Source organism: Macaca mulatta, chromosome 2, assembly GCF_049350105.2.
Source record: "Macaca mulatta isolate MMU2019108-1 chromosome 2, T2T-MMU8v2.0, whole genome shotgun sequence".
Lineage (NCBI taxonomy): Eukaryota > Metazoa > Chordata > Mammalia > Primates > Cercopithecidae > Macaca > Macaca mulatta.
Window position 1 is genome coordinate 147,676,040 of NC_133407.1, and position 18,321 is coordinate 147,694,360.

Sequence of the window (18,321 nt, forward strand, 5' to 3'; positions counted from 1 at the left end):
TCAGACAAAGTTAAGTTGAGGTCCCATTTCTGTTACTTACCGTGTAATTTTGGGCAAGTTACTTAACTTTCCTCTGTGTCAATATCCTCAAGTATAAAATCAGGATAATGATACAGGTATTCCTTAGGGTTTTTTAAAAGCTTATTCAATATAACACACTAAATGTTTAGCATAGAGCTTGGTACATAGTAAATGTTCAACAAATGTCAGTTCCATTTTCATGAAACAGATTTGGGTCTGAATTATCTGAATAATTGCCTCAGCACCATGCTCCAATTTGCCAGAGAAAACCTGATGATTATGTGCTCTATTTTAATCTTTTATTTCCACTGTTTCTATGACACCAGGGTGCAAATTCATCAGAACCAGCATGGCAGGTACACAGGGTACTGTGGGGTAGGAAAAAACGCAAACATCTGCTATAAAAATCCTGAGGATTAAGGATTACTTACAAGTGGAATTTTTCTATTATCTGGTAGTTACCGCCCCCCTCCCCGCCATTTCTTCCCTTAATTGTGGCATTAATATGAATGCAGTTGAGTATATCCAGTTTAAAACAATAACTCTTTAAGGATAGATCACTGGAGGATCAATGCAGGATGACATGCCGACCAGACAATGGTACTTAAATAAATTCTATCAGCTACTATGAATCTTCTCCTTGAACTCCTATTTTTAGTAATCTGTTCTGTAAGATGAACAATAGTTTATAAGCCAAATATTTTAGCAGTTGGCTGACAACATATTAGAATAGTAAAGTTCCAGTTTCCAAAAAAACTCATTCAATTATGACAATGACAAAAATTATCATGTTCTGAGCAACTACCTCTACAAGCCACAGTGATAATTACTTTGTACACATTAGCTTTTTTTTTTTTTTTTTTTTTGAGATAGGGTGTTGCTCTGTCACTCAGGCTGGAGTGTAGTGGTACAATCACAGCTCACTGTAGCCTCAACCTCCTGGGCTCAAGGAATCCTCCCACCACAGTCTCCTGAGTAGTTACAGGTACATACCACCATGTCTGGCTAATTTTTAAATATTTTGTAGAGATGGCATCTCCCTGTGTTGCCCAGGCTGGTTTCAAACTCCTAGGCTCAAGTGATCCTCCCACCTTGCTTGGCCTCTCAAAGTGCTGGGATTACAGGTGTTGAGCCACCACGTCCAGCCTTCACATTAGCTTTAATTCACAGAAGCACCCTAAGTTTTCTCCCCATTTGACAAAGGCTGAGAGAAATTAAAGTAGAAAAACAGGAATGGGAATGCAAAAGTCATCTTCTTTTGCCACACTGTGCTGCTTCAACAGTGGTAGCAGAAAAATCAAATGCTATTGATTTTACCAGAGTTAAGAATACCCTCTCCTGCCTATTTATCAATAAGGTGTTTGTCACACGACCATCAACAAAGTTCTAGAAGAAACAAGGCTAAGAGTTTCACTGCTCTCCACTAGAACTAAAAAAAGATAAAATGAAGAGAGCTCCAGATAAGAGAAAATAATAAAAATAACTTAATACATGCAAAATCCTTAATAAGAGACGAAACCAAGCAACAATAAGTTTATGTTCTATTTACAAAGCATTCACAATATATGATCATCTAATTTGCTTTGTAGACTCATCCAGGGAAGTTAGAGGGACAAACAAACAATAAAAGCTATTCCATTTTATCAATGAGGAAAGTGAAACTCTGGGAGATTAATTTAAAATCCCACGTGCCAGACACCTTTCCAGAGTCATAAAGCCAATGGCTGAGCTATCCTCCCACAATGAAACAAAGAAGACTGACTGCTAGGTACATGGATCTCAAGGAGTCATACACATTTCAAGGACTTGATGTTACAGTATCATGGACTAAGATACATTCCCCTAAAACAAAAGTTTCATTCATCCAAAAGATGGTCTGTCTCATGCACCACACCCAGTTTAAGCTCTTTCTCTTCTTTTTTTTTTTTTTTTTTTTGAGATGGAGTCTCGCTCTGTTGCCCAGGCTGGAGTAGAGTGACGCAGTATTGGCTCACAGCAACCTCCGCCTCCCAGGTTCAAGCAATTCTGCTGCCTCAGCATCCTGAGTAGCTGGGATTACAGGCACATGCCACCGTGCCTGGCTAATTTTTGAATTTTTAGTAAAGGCCGGGTTTCACCATGTTGGCCAGGCTGGTCTTCCTGACTTCAGGTGATCCACCTGCCTCGGCCTCCCAAAGTGCTAGGACTACAGGTGTGAGCCACTGTGTCCGGCCTAAGCTCTTTGAAAAATGCAAAAGATACTGAAGAACGATTTCATGTTCCCACATTTTCTCTAGAAACTTTCAACAAAAAACAACTCACCACCTGAAACAGAATGAACCATTTAGCTTTCAGGGTATTCTAAAGTTCATAAATATTCCCACAAAAAAGATACACACAGTAATGTGTATAATAAAATACACACAGTAATGAGTTTTAGTAGAAAAAGATTTTGTGGCAACATTAAATTCATTGAATGTCACATTTAACAGTTATAAAATGAAATATAATGTCAACCTTCCAATAGCAATTATGAAGATTTTAAAAAATACAAAGCCATCATTGACTTACAGTAAGATACTTCCAACTTAGGATATTGTTCCACTAGTTTGATGTTTTTTCTCTTAATTTGACCAGAAACATAAACACTTATTTAGTAATTTTTCTAGTAATTCCAATACCCTCTAAATTACAAAATCTCATTAATATATTTGTCTTCCTTACTGCCTACTCCACCAAACTTCATTAACCAATTTATGATGACGATTAACACTGATGAGATGATTTCCAAAACTTTAAAGAGTAAGGTTTAAACAGTACTTGCTTTTTGTTTGTTTGTTTGTTTAAAGTAGATTAATATATTTACATGGTTCAAAATCAAATGACATAAAAGATGTATACTGAGCTGGCCCACTTCCTCCTTTGTTCCCATCCAACCTGTTTTCTCTTGTCTCCAACATGCAATCACTTTCATTAGTTTGTTGTGTATTCTTCTAGTGTTTCTTTATGCAAAGCCAAACAAATATAAGTATTCTTCCCCCTTTTAGAAAAGAGGTCACACGCTATACATGCTGTTCTGAACACTGAACTTTTCCATTATCCAGGAATCCTAGTTGAAATGCTGATTTTAAAATGTTTAGATCTAGTCCTAAGAAACAACCTACAAAAATTCTCTCCTGCTATAGCCAAATCTGTTTCCTCTTTTCTGACCACCCCAACCCACACAGTTCCTGTACCCTCACATCTTTCACAAGCAAATCAAGTGAACTAACCCAAGCCCATCTGGGCATGCTGTCTTCTGGATCCTAAAACCCCCAGAACCAGAGTTTTCTGTCCAGGAGACATTTGGAACTCTTATTTTCAGAAGAACAAATTCTAAATCTGAAAAACTTATATTTAATATGTATACTGATAATTTTTAACTTTAAAAACATGATAGATTCTACTCTGAAAAATAGCACTGGACTGACTTTTTCTTCCATTATCCTCTAAGGTTCTGGAGTTACATGAAAACAGTGGAGTGGGGAAACTCATCAACCTGTAACTTTAATGTGTCACCTGTTCATTTAACTTTTAATCTGGCCTCAGTGCCTTCTGAGATTTGGAGAACAGCAAAAACAAGCAGGAGAAAGCATTACATCTGAATTCAGAAAACTGGCTTTACCATTCATTAGGATCATGAGATTAAGTCACTTAATTTCTTTTTCAACTGACTCAATCATTGCCTTACCTGCCCGGAAACAGGAGTGCTTCAAATGCTCTTGCTGTCCTTTCTACTACAGAAGCACCATGAGCCTATTTGTCTATGTATGTCCCACCTATTCAACTGTTCAACAGTGTGTTCATATATTAAAAGCAAAGCTTCCTAATTCGTGTGTTCTCCCCCTCCCCCACAGGGTAGTTGGACACCAGGCATTAATCCCTAGCCCACAGTGAGATGTAGGGTGGCTGAAACCCATGGCAACATCATCTCTTTATCCTGGCATGCCACAGAAATACTATCATTTGCTATGTGTGCTGAAGAAAAGGGTTAGGAAACATTGTATTAAAGATAGTAGAAAAAGAGAGAGGGAATGCATTCCTTTTAAGTCAATCACTTTAAATTCTTATAAAAAGTAAAGTGCTATGTTTTTTTAAGGAAAAAAAACATAAGAACATGAGGTTAGTTCCAAATATTGGAGTTCTCTTGGATCTCTACAAAAATTCAAGTTCAAAAGAGAATTAAACATTTGTGCTTACATTTAACTTACAAACTTAAGAAACAAAAGATTATCTGCTCTGAGAGTCTAATGCAAGGGAAAATTCTTTTAATTAGCAAAATATCCACTGCTACAACTAGACACTAAACCAAACTCTCAAGTTAAACGGGCAGGGAAACAAAATAAGGATGCTTCATTCTGTTTTTATTCTTTCAACTGTCAGTAGTATAAATGACTGATACAAATAAAAATCAAATAATAAAATACAGGGGGATAATAGAAATCGCTTACAACACTGAACCCCACAAGGAAAAAAGAAATGAAAGACAAGCAACATCCCCAAAATGAAAATTTCCTCTACCACTTAAGCTTTAATTTGATTACAAGCTTCCTTGATAACAGAAACTGAGGGGTTGAGTATGAAGCTGGTGAGGAGACTGGCATGTCTTCAGTAGAGCAAGGCCAAATCTATGTAATACACTCATTAATCCACCCTGAGAGTGCCCAATTGGACCAGATAAATAAATACCACATATTTCTAGTATGTTATGATTCTACTAAAAGAATTTGGTCTTGACTGGTGGTCCCTTCTAACTTTGAATCTTTTCCTAATTTCTATGGTATTAGTTACCCGAATCAAATGGGTGTCTCTCTTGATTAAGTTTCAGAGTCACTAAATAACACTGGCACTAAGCAATGATTCACAATACTTTGTGACAGTCTTCTGTCAGACTACCACCAACCAGTATTATAAGCCACTTTATGAGTTTCCAACTAGATGATATAAATTATGTTTGAAGTAAGTCAGGGACCTTAATCACAAAATTGAAGATAACATTGATGGCAAGATGAAGCATTATTTTATCTGCCACTAAAAGACAAAAAATTGAAGTCAACTATGATACAATATTTCACTTTCACTTAGAATTTTTAATTTGTACGTATCCAGAGAGTTAAACTTAGATAGACATAGGTTTTTACTTTATGCTATTGTTGTACATATATTTGTAAAAACTGAGTTAAATTGGCTAAAGTATTCCTAAACTGTCTTCATATTCAGACCCCAACTCTACTTCATCATATTTTGACTCAGCATCTCTGATAACTGAGTTTTTCCACAAAAACTCATCCTCTGCACCACCAAGAGCACCAGCATTTCTCAGATGTACTAGACTATTGTTTCCAGGAATTTGATCTAAAACACTGACATCCATTCTGCAAACTGAAGTCATAATTTTCTTTGTTTCCTCAATCACATTGCATATGTTGGCAGATAAGCAGTTTCTGTTAAAGGAGAAGTGTCTGACAAATTGACACTTGATAAACCTTAGCAATATTCTTTTGCATTAGTCATGCTGAACAGAATTAGTTATGCTGTTATTGCTTTGAAATTTCTTCCATTTATTCCAAGGGATTTGGCCATTTCTCTTGCCTTCAGTCTGTCATGTAACAAATAGGCAATTCTTTGCACACATAATGTAACATGTCTTCATATACTTGTGGGTATCTTTCTTTCCTAGATCCTGTAAGGCACTTGACTGTTTTTCAAGAAAACACAAAATTCAGATCATTCACCCAATGATGAACATTACCTCCCTAACATCAAACTTAAATCTTGCTGCTATTTTTGCGCTTTTCTTCATGCATAATAACTTTTTTGGTTTCATTATTTTGTTGAAGACATATTACGTGACTAACTAATGGAATGCCAATAATACATGTAACCCAACCCAATGATGATACCATGAAGCGCTGTGACGTACACCCATTGGCAAATACCTCATGACTACAACCAGGCCATCAGCAATTTTAAGTTATTGCTGATTATAAGACATATCACAATTTCAGATATTAAAATGTAAAACTGAAAACGTATGTCTTAAAATGAATAAAATGAGGGCTGTGAAAGCACTTCTAAATGCCCAATCATTTAACTTGGTTACCTCTGTAAAGAAAAAAAAAAAAGTTTTTAATAAAAAATGTCCAGACATAAGTCCTAATTTCCTGAATTAGGAAGAAAATTTAGTTGATTTGTTTTATGAAGGTATAACAATCATATATTTATCAATGACTCTCACATCTATTATCTCATTTCATTTTCCCAACAGATCTGAGACATAAGATATTTTAATGTGCTTCTCTAAGATATGTGGAAATGGACTTCAAAAGACTGAATCAAAAATCACCCGGCAGAACTTGATCTGTAATCCATCAACTTAAAGCCAACTACTTTTCCTGCTAGCCCATAGCTGCTTCCTGCTGTATGCTCACTCTGACAATCTACTCTTGAATCATTTGCCAAGTGGTCTGTCCTGATATTAAACCAACACCATTATTTAAGGTCCATTTCTTTCTCACTTTCCCTTTAGCCTCAGTTTCTAGGTCTTATACAAGAAATAGACTCCACCTTTTAAGCTTAAAGATCTTAGGATTGATAAAACAGCAGAATGATTCAGAAACAGATATAAAAAAGAACCCAAATAAAATAAAAAATGTAAAGATTACCATACTTAATATTTACCATGAGTAAATATTTAGTATTGTAGTACAATTTAAGACATGAGTACTAGAGGAGACACTGCCCACTTTCTCAAAGCAAGCCTAGTAAATCCTTACATACCATCACTAAAGCTAAGCTTCCACAGTGTGCAAGCAAACTTGGTGATTTTTTTCCTTGTTAAAATTGCAACTGGAAACAACTCAAATGTCCATCAACTAACAAATGAGTAAATAAAATGTATATCCATAAAATTAAATATTTGACAATAAAAAGTAATATAGTACTGAAACATGTACAACACTGATGAACTCTGAGAGCAGACTAAGTGAAAGAAGCTAATCTCAAAAGACCACATATTGTATGATTCCATTTACATAAAATGTCCACAAGAGTCAAATCTATAGAGACATAAAGAAGATCAGTGGTTGTCTAGGGCTTGGAGCAGGAGGTTTGGGAAGAAATGGAGAGTAACCGCTAATGGGTGCAGCGTTTCTCTGTGGGGTGATAAAAATGTTATAAAACTGTGATGATGGCTGTACAACTCTGTGAATATACTAAATACCACTGAATTGTACTCTTAAATAGTTAACTGTGTGGTATATGAATTGTATCTCAATAAAACTGTTAAAATATGTAATTAGTGTGTACTTCCACTGAGCCATGTACGTGTGTGTGCATGCAGAAATATGTACATATATTACCAACTAATTATAATGTGAAGTAGAATATAAGTGCTTACATTTAAAAAAATTATTTGATGGTTTCATCCCTGATAAACTGCTGTGTCTAGAATAGCGCCTGGAACACAATACATATTTGCTGAATGGCTGAGTGCAATAGTGTAATGTCAGACCCTGTGATGGACAGAGAACAAAAGTTAATCTAGCATCACTGTACTTACGTTCAGTTGCTAACAAAAGGATCACCTCACAATGTAGTATAATGATACCCCTATATGACTCCTATCAAGAGGAAATCATTAAAGATGGTAAAACTTATAATATTACCCAGAATCTTGGTCAGTAGGAAGATAAATAATGAGAAAAGGCTAATCCCCTAATGAAGTAGCAGCAGGAGCAATATGTGACTGGGGATAAGTGTGAAAGTACTTTTCAATTCTTTCAGTGAGTAATGAGTTACAATGATCAGCCTTTGGATTAACCCATTTTAGTAAATTGACCCAATAAAGTTTACTCCATATTTCCCTCAGCCATATTTCCTTTACCTTTTTTATTAAACCCAGAGACTACTGCTTGCTCTCCTAGTTCCTCGGCCATGGTATACCTAAAAGCAATGACATTTTCCCATAGTCCTCTCATAGTTCAGTGATGCCAACAAGTCTGAATGAGGCTAGGACATCAACAAACTCGCCCCACTTCCCATATTCTCACAACCAGATAAAGACATTTGACTGCCCCACGTTTCCCTTTCAGTTTTTGCCATTCCCAAATGTCCCAAATCATTCTGGCATTCCAAAACATTCAAGCATCTAATGACTATGGTTAAAATCTAACTCTTATTCCCCTGACTCTGATTTTTTTTTTTTCTGTATTCCTACATGTGTGTTTAAAAACAAATACTGCACTGGACTTGCAGGAATGGCCTGATCTACGATAACAAATCACGCAACCCTATGTTTTACCCTCAGTCAACTAGAAATATAATTTTTTGATCTTGAAAATCTTTGGAATGAGATGGGAAGATTTCTCCTTCCTAATACTTCATTCTGACTAATTTGAAACTGTTTCCCAGGTATCCTACAAAAACAGAGGGTCACTGGGTATACTAATAAAAAATGTACTAATAATTCCATTAGTTAGATTAGAAATAGTCTATCATTCTACAGCAATGTTACTAATTTTTAAATAAACTAACATCAAAGATCAAATAACTTCCAAGACACACTCATATTGACATACTGCTGGTAGCATTTTTTAAATCAGTACAATTCATTCGGAAGGCAATGCCTACCTATCAGAATAATAAATGTAAGAAAAGTGGCCAGGCACGGTGGCTCACGCCTATAATCCCAGCACTTTGGGAGGCTGAGGTGGGTGGATCACCTGAGGTCAGGAGTTTGAGACCAGCCTGGCCAACACGGTGAAACCCCATCTCTACTAAATATACCAAAAAAAATTAGCCAGGTAAGGTGGCACAGGCCTGTAATCCCAGCCACTTGGGAAGCTGAGGCAGGAGAAATGCTTGAACCTGGGAGGTAGAGATTGCAGTGAGCTGAGATTGCACCACTGCACTCCAGGCTGGGCAACAGAGCAAAACTCCATCTCGAAAAAATGAAAAAAAAAAAAAAGTATTCAATAGGAACAAAGGAAGAGCTTTACCATAGCATCAGGCACGTAAGTAGAACACTGGAAAAAATGCAGAGCTCTAACAGAAACTGAAGGGTCTGGTAATTTATGGTACAGAGACATAACAAAATACTGTACTCATTTAAAAATAACAATTATAAACATAAGGTATTATGTTGGTGCAAAATTAACTGTGGTTTCAATTACTTTTGTGCCAACCTATAGAAATGTTAACATTTATGACATAATATTAAGTGAAAGACCAGAACAAAAAATGGTATGTGTGCATGCATGTGTGTAAAATAAACCCTATATATTTTTAAAATATCTTTTCAAAATGACTCATTACCAAACTTCTCATTTTTAAAGTTTCCCCATCTATTTACTCAGTTAAATTTTTCATTTCTTAACTCTCCTATGTGCCATGTCTTTCTGATCATCTCTGTTTTCCAATACAGTTGTTTTTATCTCCTTCACTCATTGTCTTGACAAAAATTTCACTGCCTATCATGCTTTCTTTTCCAACGGTAGGAAAAATATCTATAAAAAGGCTATAGAGCCTTTTTATATCTATAAAAAGGCTATATAAAGCCTATACCAAACTCACCCTCTGATCCCTGTACTTCCTTCCCAAATCCTGCCTTGTTACCACTGTGAAGATGACCCAGCAGTAAAAGGGGACTGAAATGTAAGAGTGACACACCATACCATGCCTCAAAGCTACTTTCTAATTATTTCTGCCTAACTATCTATGTGTGCATATGAGGTAGATATTTAAAATAATCAACTCCTGCATGTTTCTTACCTATTGCATGAATCGGATTCTGGTGAAGAAAGAGCTTCTTGAATATCAGTACAGCTAGAAGAATCCTCTTCTCTGTCAGGTTCCAATTCCTCTGCGGAGTCCAGCTTTGATTGAGAAAAGTGGTTTGTTACCAGCTTTGATTGAGAAAAGTGGTTTATTACTGAGGTCATATTATCTTCCTGTCCTAGGAAAAAATAAATTTAAGAGTACGTTAAAATCTACAACTTCTGTACGCCTATTACTTCTGCAACACTTAATACTACCATATGCACTTAGTAAAGTTGAAGAATATGTCACATTGATTCCAGAACTCTAGTGACAGCCAGAGAGCAAGAATTAACACTACAATGGTGCTACCTAATTATACTATCCAGCCCATGTTTTTCCAAGATTAATTAGTTTAAAAATAAAATTTATTTTAAAACCAGGAGCAGGAAGAATCTTGTAATTCTAATGAGGCATCTATTAACATATCACTGAGGAATTCTTGCATATTTCATAGATCAGAGAACACTGACAAACCAACGTAAGATATATAACCAAAAAAAAAAAGACTACAGATTCAACTAATAAGACAACCACAATATATGTCACTACTATATGATAGTGAATCTATCTGGACATTTTTCTAAACCTGTTAAATAGAATCTAATTATTCTCTATGGAAAAGGACAACTAATCAGACATAAGGAATATTTCCATTTGATCCAATATACATCACATTTCCATGCATTCTTTGTCATATTCTCAGCTTTTAAGGTCTCTTATTGCAGATAAAAATAAAGACCCCAAAAAGCTGGAAGGATGCAGTGTTTACAAAAATGTGGCATATGGGAATGGCCAATTTTCTACAAATATGAGCGAGAAGAATATCTGTGAAAGATTCTTTAGTGCCCAGGATTCTCCTACTCATCATAAACTCTGCTGGGATTTTCATCTGTGCTGTCCTTAACTTTCAGGAACTGAGGAGGTACTTTCGCATGTAAGCTACACGTGCTAATAATAGTACAGAGCTCCTTTCATGTGTTTCCTCACAGAGAAACAGAGCTTTCACACATCACTCCTCAAGCACTTGTAGAGGCAAGTGGTCTTCAACGAAGCACAATAAAAATACAATTGTCAAGGTTTGTTTATACAGAGAGAATTTATGGGGAAAGAACATAACACATTCTTCAAAAAACCTTGCCAAGTTCACACAGTCAAATTTTTTTCAGAAATAGTTCTAAGTTTTTGTTATAGCGGGAGAACAGCATACTTCACAAGAGTATAATTCCTAAAAATATGCTCCTAATGTCATCTGGCTATCAATAAACTATCATTAGCAAAACAAAACAGCACCCTCTAAAGTATATCTGGAAAAGAGAAAAAGAAGTTAGCCAGGATGACCATCCTGAACCTCTAAGAACTCCTCTTGTAAACAGATACCAGGATCACATTAAGAGGAGCCAATCCCCCAGTCAACTCGGTTCACCCAGGGACTATATTACTCAACTAGTGAGGCGCATGCAAAAAAGCTGGCAAACCAGGGAACAGGAATTCAACTGAAAACAATCTTTTATTTTTGCACATTGTCTGTATTCTTTTCTTACTTCTTCCACTCTTACATACACTTCTAGACAATATATTCCTTCTTGGGGACAAACAGCATTCAATAATCTGTAGGCATAAAAAATAAGTTATCCTTCCTACCTGCCCTTAGATCTCAGAATGCAGGACTTCAAAATAGAGCCTCAGGAGTGAGGCTCAGACATCAGAGCTCCCCAGAGACACACAACAAAAACAGGCTAAGTTTTCACTTGAGAGAATATGCAACTTGTTCACTTACATGAGCACTTCAATGTTTGTCCTAAAGAGCAACAATTATATCGGTTGTATGATGCTATACAAAATTCATCTTTTTAGTCAGTCTGTGTCTGTCTTCACCTCTCTCACATTCCTTACCCTCTCAGACATCTCATTCATGCACAGCAATCTAAAAGCAGCAATCACCTTTGAACCCCAGAAAGAGTAATACTGATGTTCATAAATACATACAAGCCATCAATGATATTCAAGAGAGGTTCAACTAATAAAAAAAAGTTTTCTTAATGGGAAATATTCAGTCAGATTTTCTCAAGTGCTAAACTAGTTTCTAAAAATATCCTTTCACAATTGCATGAACAAGTTCGATTTGTTCAAAGACCATGAGTTACATACTGAGGCAGCACCTTATGCACAAATTGTTTATTAGTCACTAGGGAAATGCAAATCAAAACCACAATTACATACCATTTCACATCTACAATTTTAAAAAAATTTAAAAATCAGAAAATAACAAGCGTTGATAAGGATGTGAAGAAACTGGAACCCTTATGCTTTGCTGGTGGGAATGTAAGATAATGCAGCCACTACGGAAAAGTTTAACAATTCCTCAAAAGGTTAAACATAGAACCAGTATATGAATCAGAAATCCCACTCTAAGCTGAAACTTAGATATTTGAGCATCAATGCTCATAGCAGCATTATTTATAATTACCAAAAGGTGGAAATAACCATAACAGATAAATGGATAAACAAAATATGGCATATACATACTACAGAATACTGTTTAATCATAATAAGAAATTTTAAAATATGCTACAACACTGATGGACTCTGAAAGCATTATGCTTAGAGAAAGAAGTCAACACACAAAGAAAATATTATACAATTCCATTTATATGAGGTACCTGGAATGGGCAAACTCATAGACACAAAAGGTGGAACCGTTATTACCAGGGCTATGAGGCAGAGGGGACGGAAGAGTTGCTATTTCATGAGTGCAGAGCTTGTGCTGGGAATGATGAAATTGTTTTGGATATAGACATTGGTGATAGTTATACAATATTGTGAATGTATTTAATGCCAATGACTTATACATTTATGAAGGGTTAAAAAGATAAATATTGTATTATATATATTTTGCCACAGTATAGAAAAACATGATAAGGAATTTTCTTGCACACTTTCCCCCATTATGATTCTTTTTTGTTCACTGGTCCAAAGCCCAGGCAATAGAATTAAAATATTAATTTCAAATTTTAAAATGGATCAAAGTTAAGGAATGTGCTCTGTATTAGCCTACCAGTATATCAGCTTTAGACCGTTTGGCAGAACATTTCATCCAAAGTAAACACCTGTGTTCTATCACAAAAATAATTCACTCTCTTACAGGATCTCTCAGGATCTCCACCAATAAATTCTACACCTAGAAAACATCCTCAAGCTTAAATAACTAAGAAATTTATGATTTGTCATTAACTGAAAGGATGATAGACAAAAAGAGATTGTTTCTTCAGGACATTCTTCCAACCATTTTCCGCACAGTAATAAATCTAGTTTACAAACTGCTACATGAAGTTTGTCTAAAAATACTTTTCCTCATTTCAAAGAAGTAGGAACTCCAAAGTAAATTTCCTTGGTTTAATTTTCTTTTCATATTAAAAGTAAATAATGAAATTCAACATATGTCTGTTTTTAATTATAGTTTCTTACCCATGCATACAGAAGATAGCTTTTCTGTAGATTCATCTTCTTTTGTTATTGTTACTGTTTTTTGTGACATTCCAACAATTTTCTTGTATCCTTTTCTAGCCTGATCCACCAGAAGCTGAAATTCACGTTTATGTTTCTTACCTGAAATTCAAAAGATCTTCACAGTAAAGCTAGGACAATGAAAGTTAACCATCTACAACTGACAAAATGAATACCAAGAGGTGTACAAGGGATGGGCGTGGTGGCTCACGCCTGTAATCCTAGCACTTTGGGAGCCCGAAGTGAATGGATCACTTGTCAGGAGTTCAAGACCAGCGTGGCCAACAAGGTGAAACCCCATCTCTACTAAAAATACAAAAAAATTAGCCGAGCGTGGTATCACACGCCTGTAATCCCAGCACTTTGGGAGGCTGAAGTAGGTGGACCATTTGTCAGGAGCTCGAGACCAGCCTGACCAACATGGTGAAACCCTATCTCTACTAAAAATACAAAAAAATTAGCCAGGTGTGGTATTGTGTGCCTAGAATCCCAGCTACTTAGGAGGCTGAGGCACAAGAGTCACTTGAACCTGGGAGGCAGGGGTTGTGGTGACCCGAGATCACACCACCGCACTCCAGACTGGGCAACAGAGCGAGACTCTGTCTCGAAAAAAAAAAAAAGAGGTGTACCAGACTGCTCAAGAACAGCATCCATAGGAATCACTTGCAATAAATTTAAAAGCTACCAAGCATAAGAATACAAAGGGCTGCAGTGTCATGGAAGATTCTTTTTATCTTCTCTCTTCCTCAAATACAAATATGGAAACATGATATTCCTAGTTTGCTACTCTAGGTTTCTTCCCAAACTCCATTCTCTAGAGAGGCTTTTACATAATCATAAGAGCAAGAAAGATGCACGCTTTCTTAAATATATACAAATGATACCATTCTAACTTCCAAGATACAAGAGTACTAAGAGTATTCACTGGATCTAAAATAGAAGCCTCTAGGAAAGTTGAATCATAATAACAAAGGATATCCACTCCAGCTCTTTTTTTTCTTCACATTTCTGGCCTGTTTCCCAGTAGAGCGAGCCCCTTTAAGATTCTAAGACCTCTCCCAACCAATTCTACCTTATCTTAGGATACTATACTAACTCGAATCTTTATTTACTACCATTTTAACATCTTTGAATATAATTAACCCTGACCTCAAGATCACCATTATTAATGTATCAATTTGTTCAATAAAGAGCAGCCAGTCATCATTACTGCATGGACTTTAGGGCATGTATTTGTGATTCTGAACCATGCAGCTGAGGTTGCAGTTTACTTATCTAGCAATGTTAAACACTTAGGCCACAGTCCAAAGTAATGTCATAAATCCTGTAAAATTTTTAGAGAGAACCATACTACAAATAGTTAAAACAAAAATTTGACACTGTTTTCGTACAAAAATCAACAATGTACTTTTTATCACTTGGTTTCTCCCATTTTCCTTAGCACAATACTAAGGCATAAGGAATTTACTGGGTGTAGGGAAAAAAACTGAGCTTCAGTTGAACTATGGCATTGTCTAAATCTACTCTCCCAGGATTCCAGACATTCACTGCCTTTGAGCTATGGTACATGTTGTAGATAACTGAGAGCAATGGAAAATAATTCTTGACTATAGATATGCAAAATCCTGTTGGGTGGAGGTTCAACTGACTTCCGTCCTCCAATGTGGAAGAAGCCAGTTTTTTGCCCATTATACATTCATTTCAATGTTCCTCATCTGTAAATGTGATGATTCTTTGGCTCCTTCTTTGATCACCTCATAATATCAGCCCTCTCTCTACTAATGAGCTTAAATCTTTAATAAAAACACATGTTCGTTTTACATCCGTATGAGAATGATGTTACTTGTTTTTGAAAATTATCTTTTAACACGAAAAGAGAAAAACTAAATTGTGATGCACAAGGAAGAAAATAGTTGGATTCCTATACGTGAATATTGAGAGGCACAGCAAAGACATTCAGGAAAGAATGCTCCTAATTACAATATTTTTATGTGTATGGTACATGTATGAAAACTTCTAGTGAAACTAATGTGTTGGGCTATAAAATGTATGGTACATTTTAAATAAGAGACTCATTAAAATGTCAGCAAAAGAAATATATCCTGGACGTAAAGATTACTGGAAAAAAACTAACTCTTTAGAAACAAGTAAGATCCTATCTAGGATACAAGCTAGGTGATTTCTTTTAAGTACTCTACGCACTTGAGGATAACTATCCTGTATTTCTCTGGCTCCTTGGAATCAATGGGCTAACACTACCACCATCATTATGTAGTTTCTATTAGGCTAGGGTGACACAGTACTATGGGATCTACATAATTTAGTTAGACCAGGTCTAAGCTATTTTCCTACTAAGGCCACTCCACTGTACACATAAAGACTGGAGATTTAAGAATTAGTTAAGAAACTTGCTAAAGTAATAGCATTAACAGTTAAGAAGGCTTAATGACTTATTATCTTCTGAAGTAATAAAATCCCAGATTTAAATCTAATTACCCCAGAGCTAGGCTGGAAACCAAAAGTAAATGGCAGCCACTACTCTGGCTTTAGCCAGAGAATTCCAATAACCCCCACTCAGAAAACGAAAAATGTCAACAGATCAAGACTAGTAACATTGTTCCCACTTACCTCTTTACTTCATTTTAGAAGATTTGCCATTTGGCAAGGAGTACTGTAGAGTTTAAAATCTCAGTTCTGGTGGGTATATGTCCTGAATTTACCTCTTAGAAGTTTTAAGTGGCTCAGCTAGTCGTGGGAGTGTTCATGGCTAAGTACACATTCAACCAACTCATTTTCTTCCCGATTTTGAATACTTGGATCATTCCATCCTTAGTTCCTCTCCAAGTTTAAATGTAATCTTTTTTAGTACCAAGTCAAGCCCTTCACTCCCTGATCACTTTAACTACTCTTCTTCAGACCAGCCCTTACAGTCAGAGTGTCTCTGGGTCTGCCCAAGAACCCAGAACCCAGTGGCACAAAAGACTAAAAGCAGGCTCTCTCAAGAGTAGAAAAGACTCACACCCTTCTACAGTGATGCCACTGAGATACTTCATCCACTTTAAATCAAGAAATGAGTTTGGAGTCAGTGTTTGCCAAAGTAAAATCCCATATATTTCTTTCACCATCATACCACCTATTATAGCCAACCAGCTAAACGTGGATGAAAAACAGAGTTTAACAGTTATGGCTAATGTTCACTACAGGCTTCTTCATCTAGCCCTGAACTGACTAGTGACACTTTAATTTCATGATCATAATTCTCAAATGGGCATTCAATACTGCTATACAACTCTTGCACCTTTCTCTAGTAAAGTTTTCTCTACAATTCTCCAAAATATCTATCTTACACTTTCTTCTCTTCATTCAAATATTCAACACTCCCCATGTGGCCCCTCTTAGTTGGTCTCGCACTACTTTGAAAAATATAGAATCATTCTAACAGAAACTCTGTCATCTTTCAAGCACCAGTATAACTTGTCTCTGCACTTATGCTCTATTTCCCTTGTTCTTACCATGAAACAACTGTCCTTGCTATAATTAAAGGCTAACCTCTAACTTATGTTCGGGATTCCACCATGAAGCTGTGAACAGAGAGACTGTGCCTTCGAACCTAGAGTGTGAATTATGAAAACAACTCAGTAAATCCAGACCAGCATTTTTTTCTTATTGAAATAATAAAGATAATAAAAAGTATCAGAATGCATTAAAAATGGAAAAGGCAAATACCATTTTGTGAAGCCTTTGTTTCAGTCACGTGTATGTATACAGTTAGTAGTGATATAAAATGTATCTCTCACTATGGGTTATGTAGTCAAAAAGATCAGAAAGCCACTGAGTTAAATATCTCCCAATTTAAATAATAAACTTTAAAAAAAAAAAGCAAACAAAACCCTCCCTTGACCCAACACCCCTCCTCCAGCTATGACCCTATTTTTCTGCTTTCCTTTACACTAAAACCTCCCCCAAAAAGGTGTCTACCTTAATGGTTTCATTTCCTCACCTCCAATTTGGTCTCAATCAACTCTAAATACTTCTGACCTCTAAATACTTCTGAGGCTGGTCTTGTCAAGGTTTGCTGCTTCCAAGCTGTGAAACCCCTGTTCCCTTCTATCTCTGTGAAATGTAATGTTGTCTGTTCACAGCAATGTTTGGCCTAAGTCATGATTTGTTTTCTCTCTATCTCAGAGATCACAGTCCTATGCTACCTGTTTGTTTCCTATTATCTGAAAAACCATTCAACATTCACCTGGTTTTCTAGGTTTTTCTTTTTTTTTTTTTTTTCATGGAGGAGAGTAAATATAGTCTCTGTTATTCCGTCTGGGCTAATAGAAATCTCTATTTTTATTTTTTGGAGAGGGGGAAACAGTTTTTTTTTTTTAAATCAAAATATGTTATTTATGCTAACATGTAATGGGTTCATTGTTAATATTTTTGAAATTTCTTGGTTTTAATTTCTTCTTTGACCTATGGGTTATTTTGAAATGGATTATTTAACTTCCAAATATTTGGCGACTTTCCCAAGGGCTTTGTTACTGATTTCTAATTTAATTTCACTGTGGTCAGAGAATGTATTTTGCATGCCAAATGAATACTCAAGGTGAACTCTCTGCAGATCACTGGGTTTCTCCTTCCAGTACTCCGTCCTACAAACTCTAACTCCTTTGGTTCCTCTGATCTCTCAGCTCTTTCTCCTTAACTTAGAGTCTCCAGGCTTTGCCTGGAATACCCACTTGCCCACACTATAGCCAGGAAACTTTAGTATAAGGCTCATCACATTTTTTGCTTACCTCTCAAGTTTCCCTATCCTTTGGTGCCCAATGGCCAGTATCTTGAAAATTGCTATTTCATATACTTTGTACATTCATTTTGCTTGTTTTAGGTAAGAGAGTAAATGAAGCTATTCCATGGCTGGAAACAGACATCCCTAAGTTTTAATTGATAATGTGATACATATTAATA

General features: G+C 36.0%; 1 protein-coding gene across 3 annotated transcripts in view; it reads right to left on the minus strand.

Annotated features, from left to right (window-relative positions):
* Positions 1–18,321, minus strand: part of RAD18 (RAD18 E3 ubiquitin protein ligase) — an 81,013-nt gene that overhangs the window by 13,104 nt on the left and 49,588 nt on the right. For 2 of the 3 annotated variants that reach the window (XM_015130348.3, XM_077993347.1), the window contains 2 exons: positions 13,324–13,464; positions 9,811–9,994 (listed from right to left, as the gene is read on the minus strand). In XM_015130348.3, coding sequence (XP_014985834.2) covers positions 9,811–9,994; positions 13,324–13,464 — 325 coding nt within the window. The remainder of the gene's footprint in view (positions 1–9,810; positions 9,995–13,323; positions 13,465–18,321) is intronic. The other variant, XM_077993348.1, reaches the window with a different exon arrangement.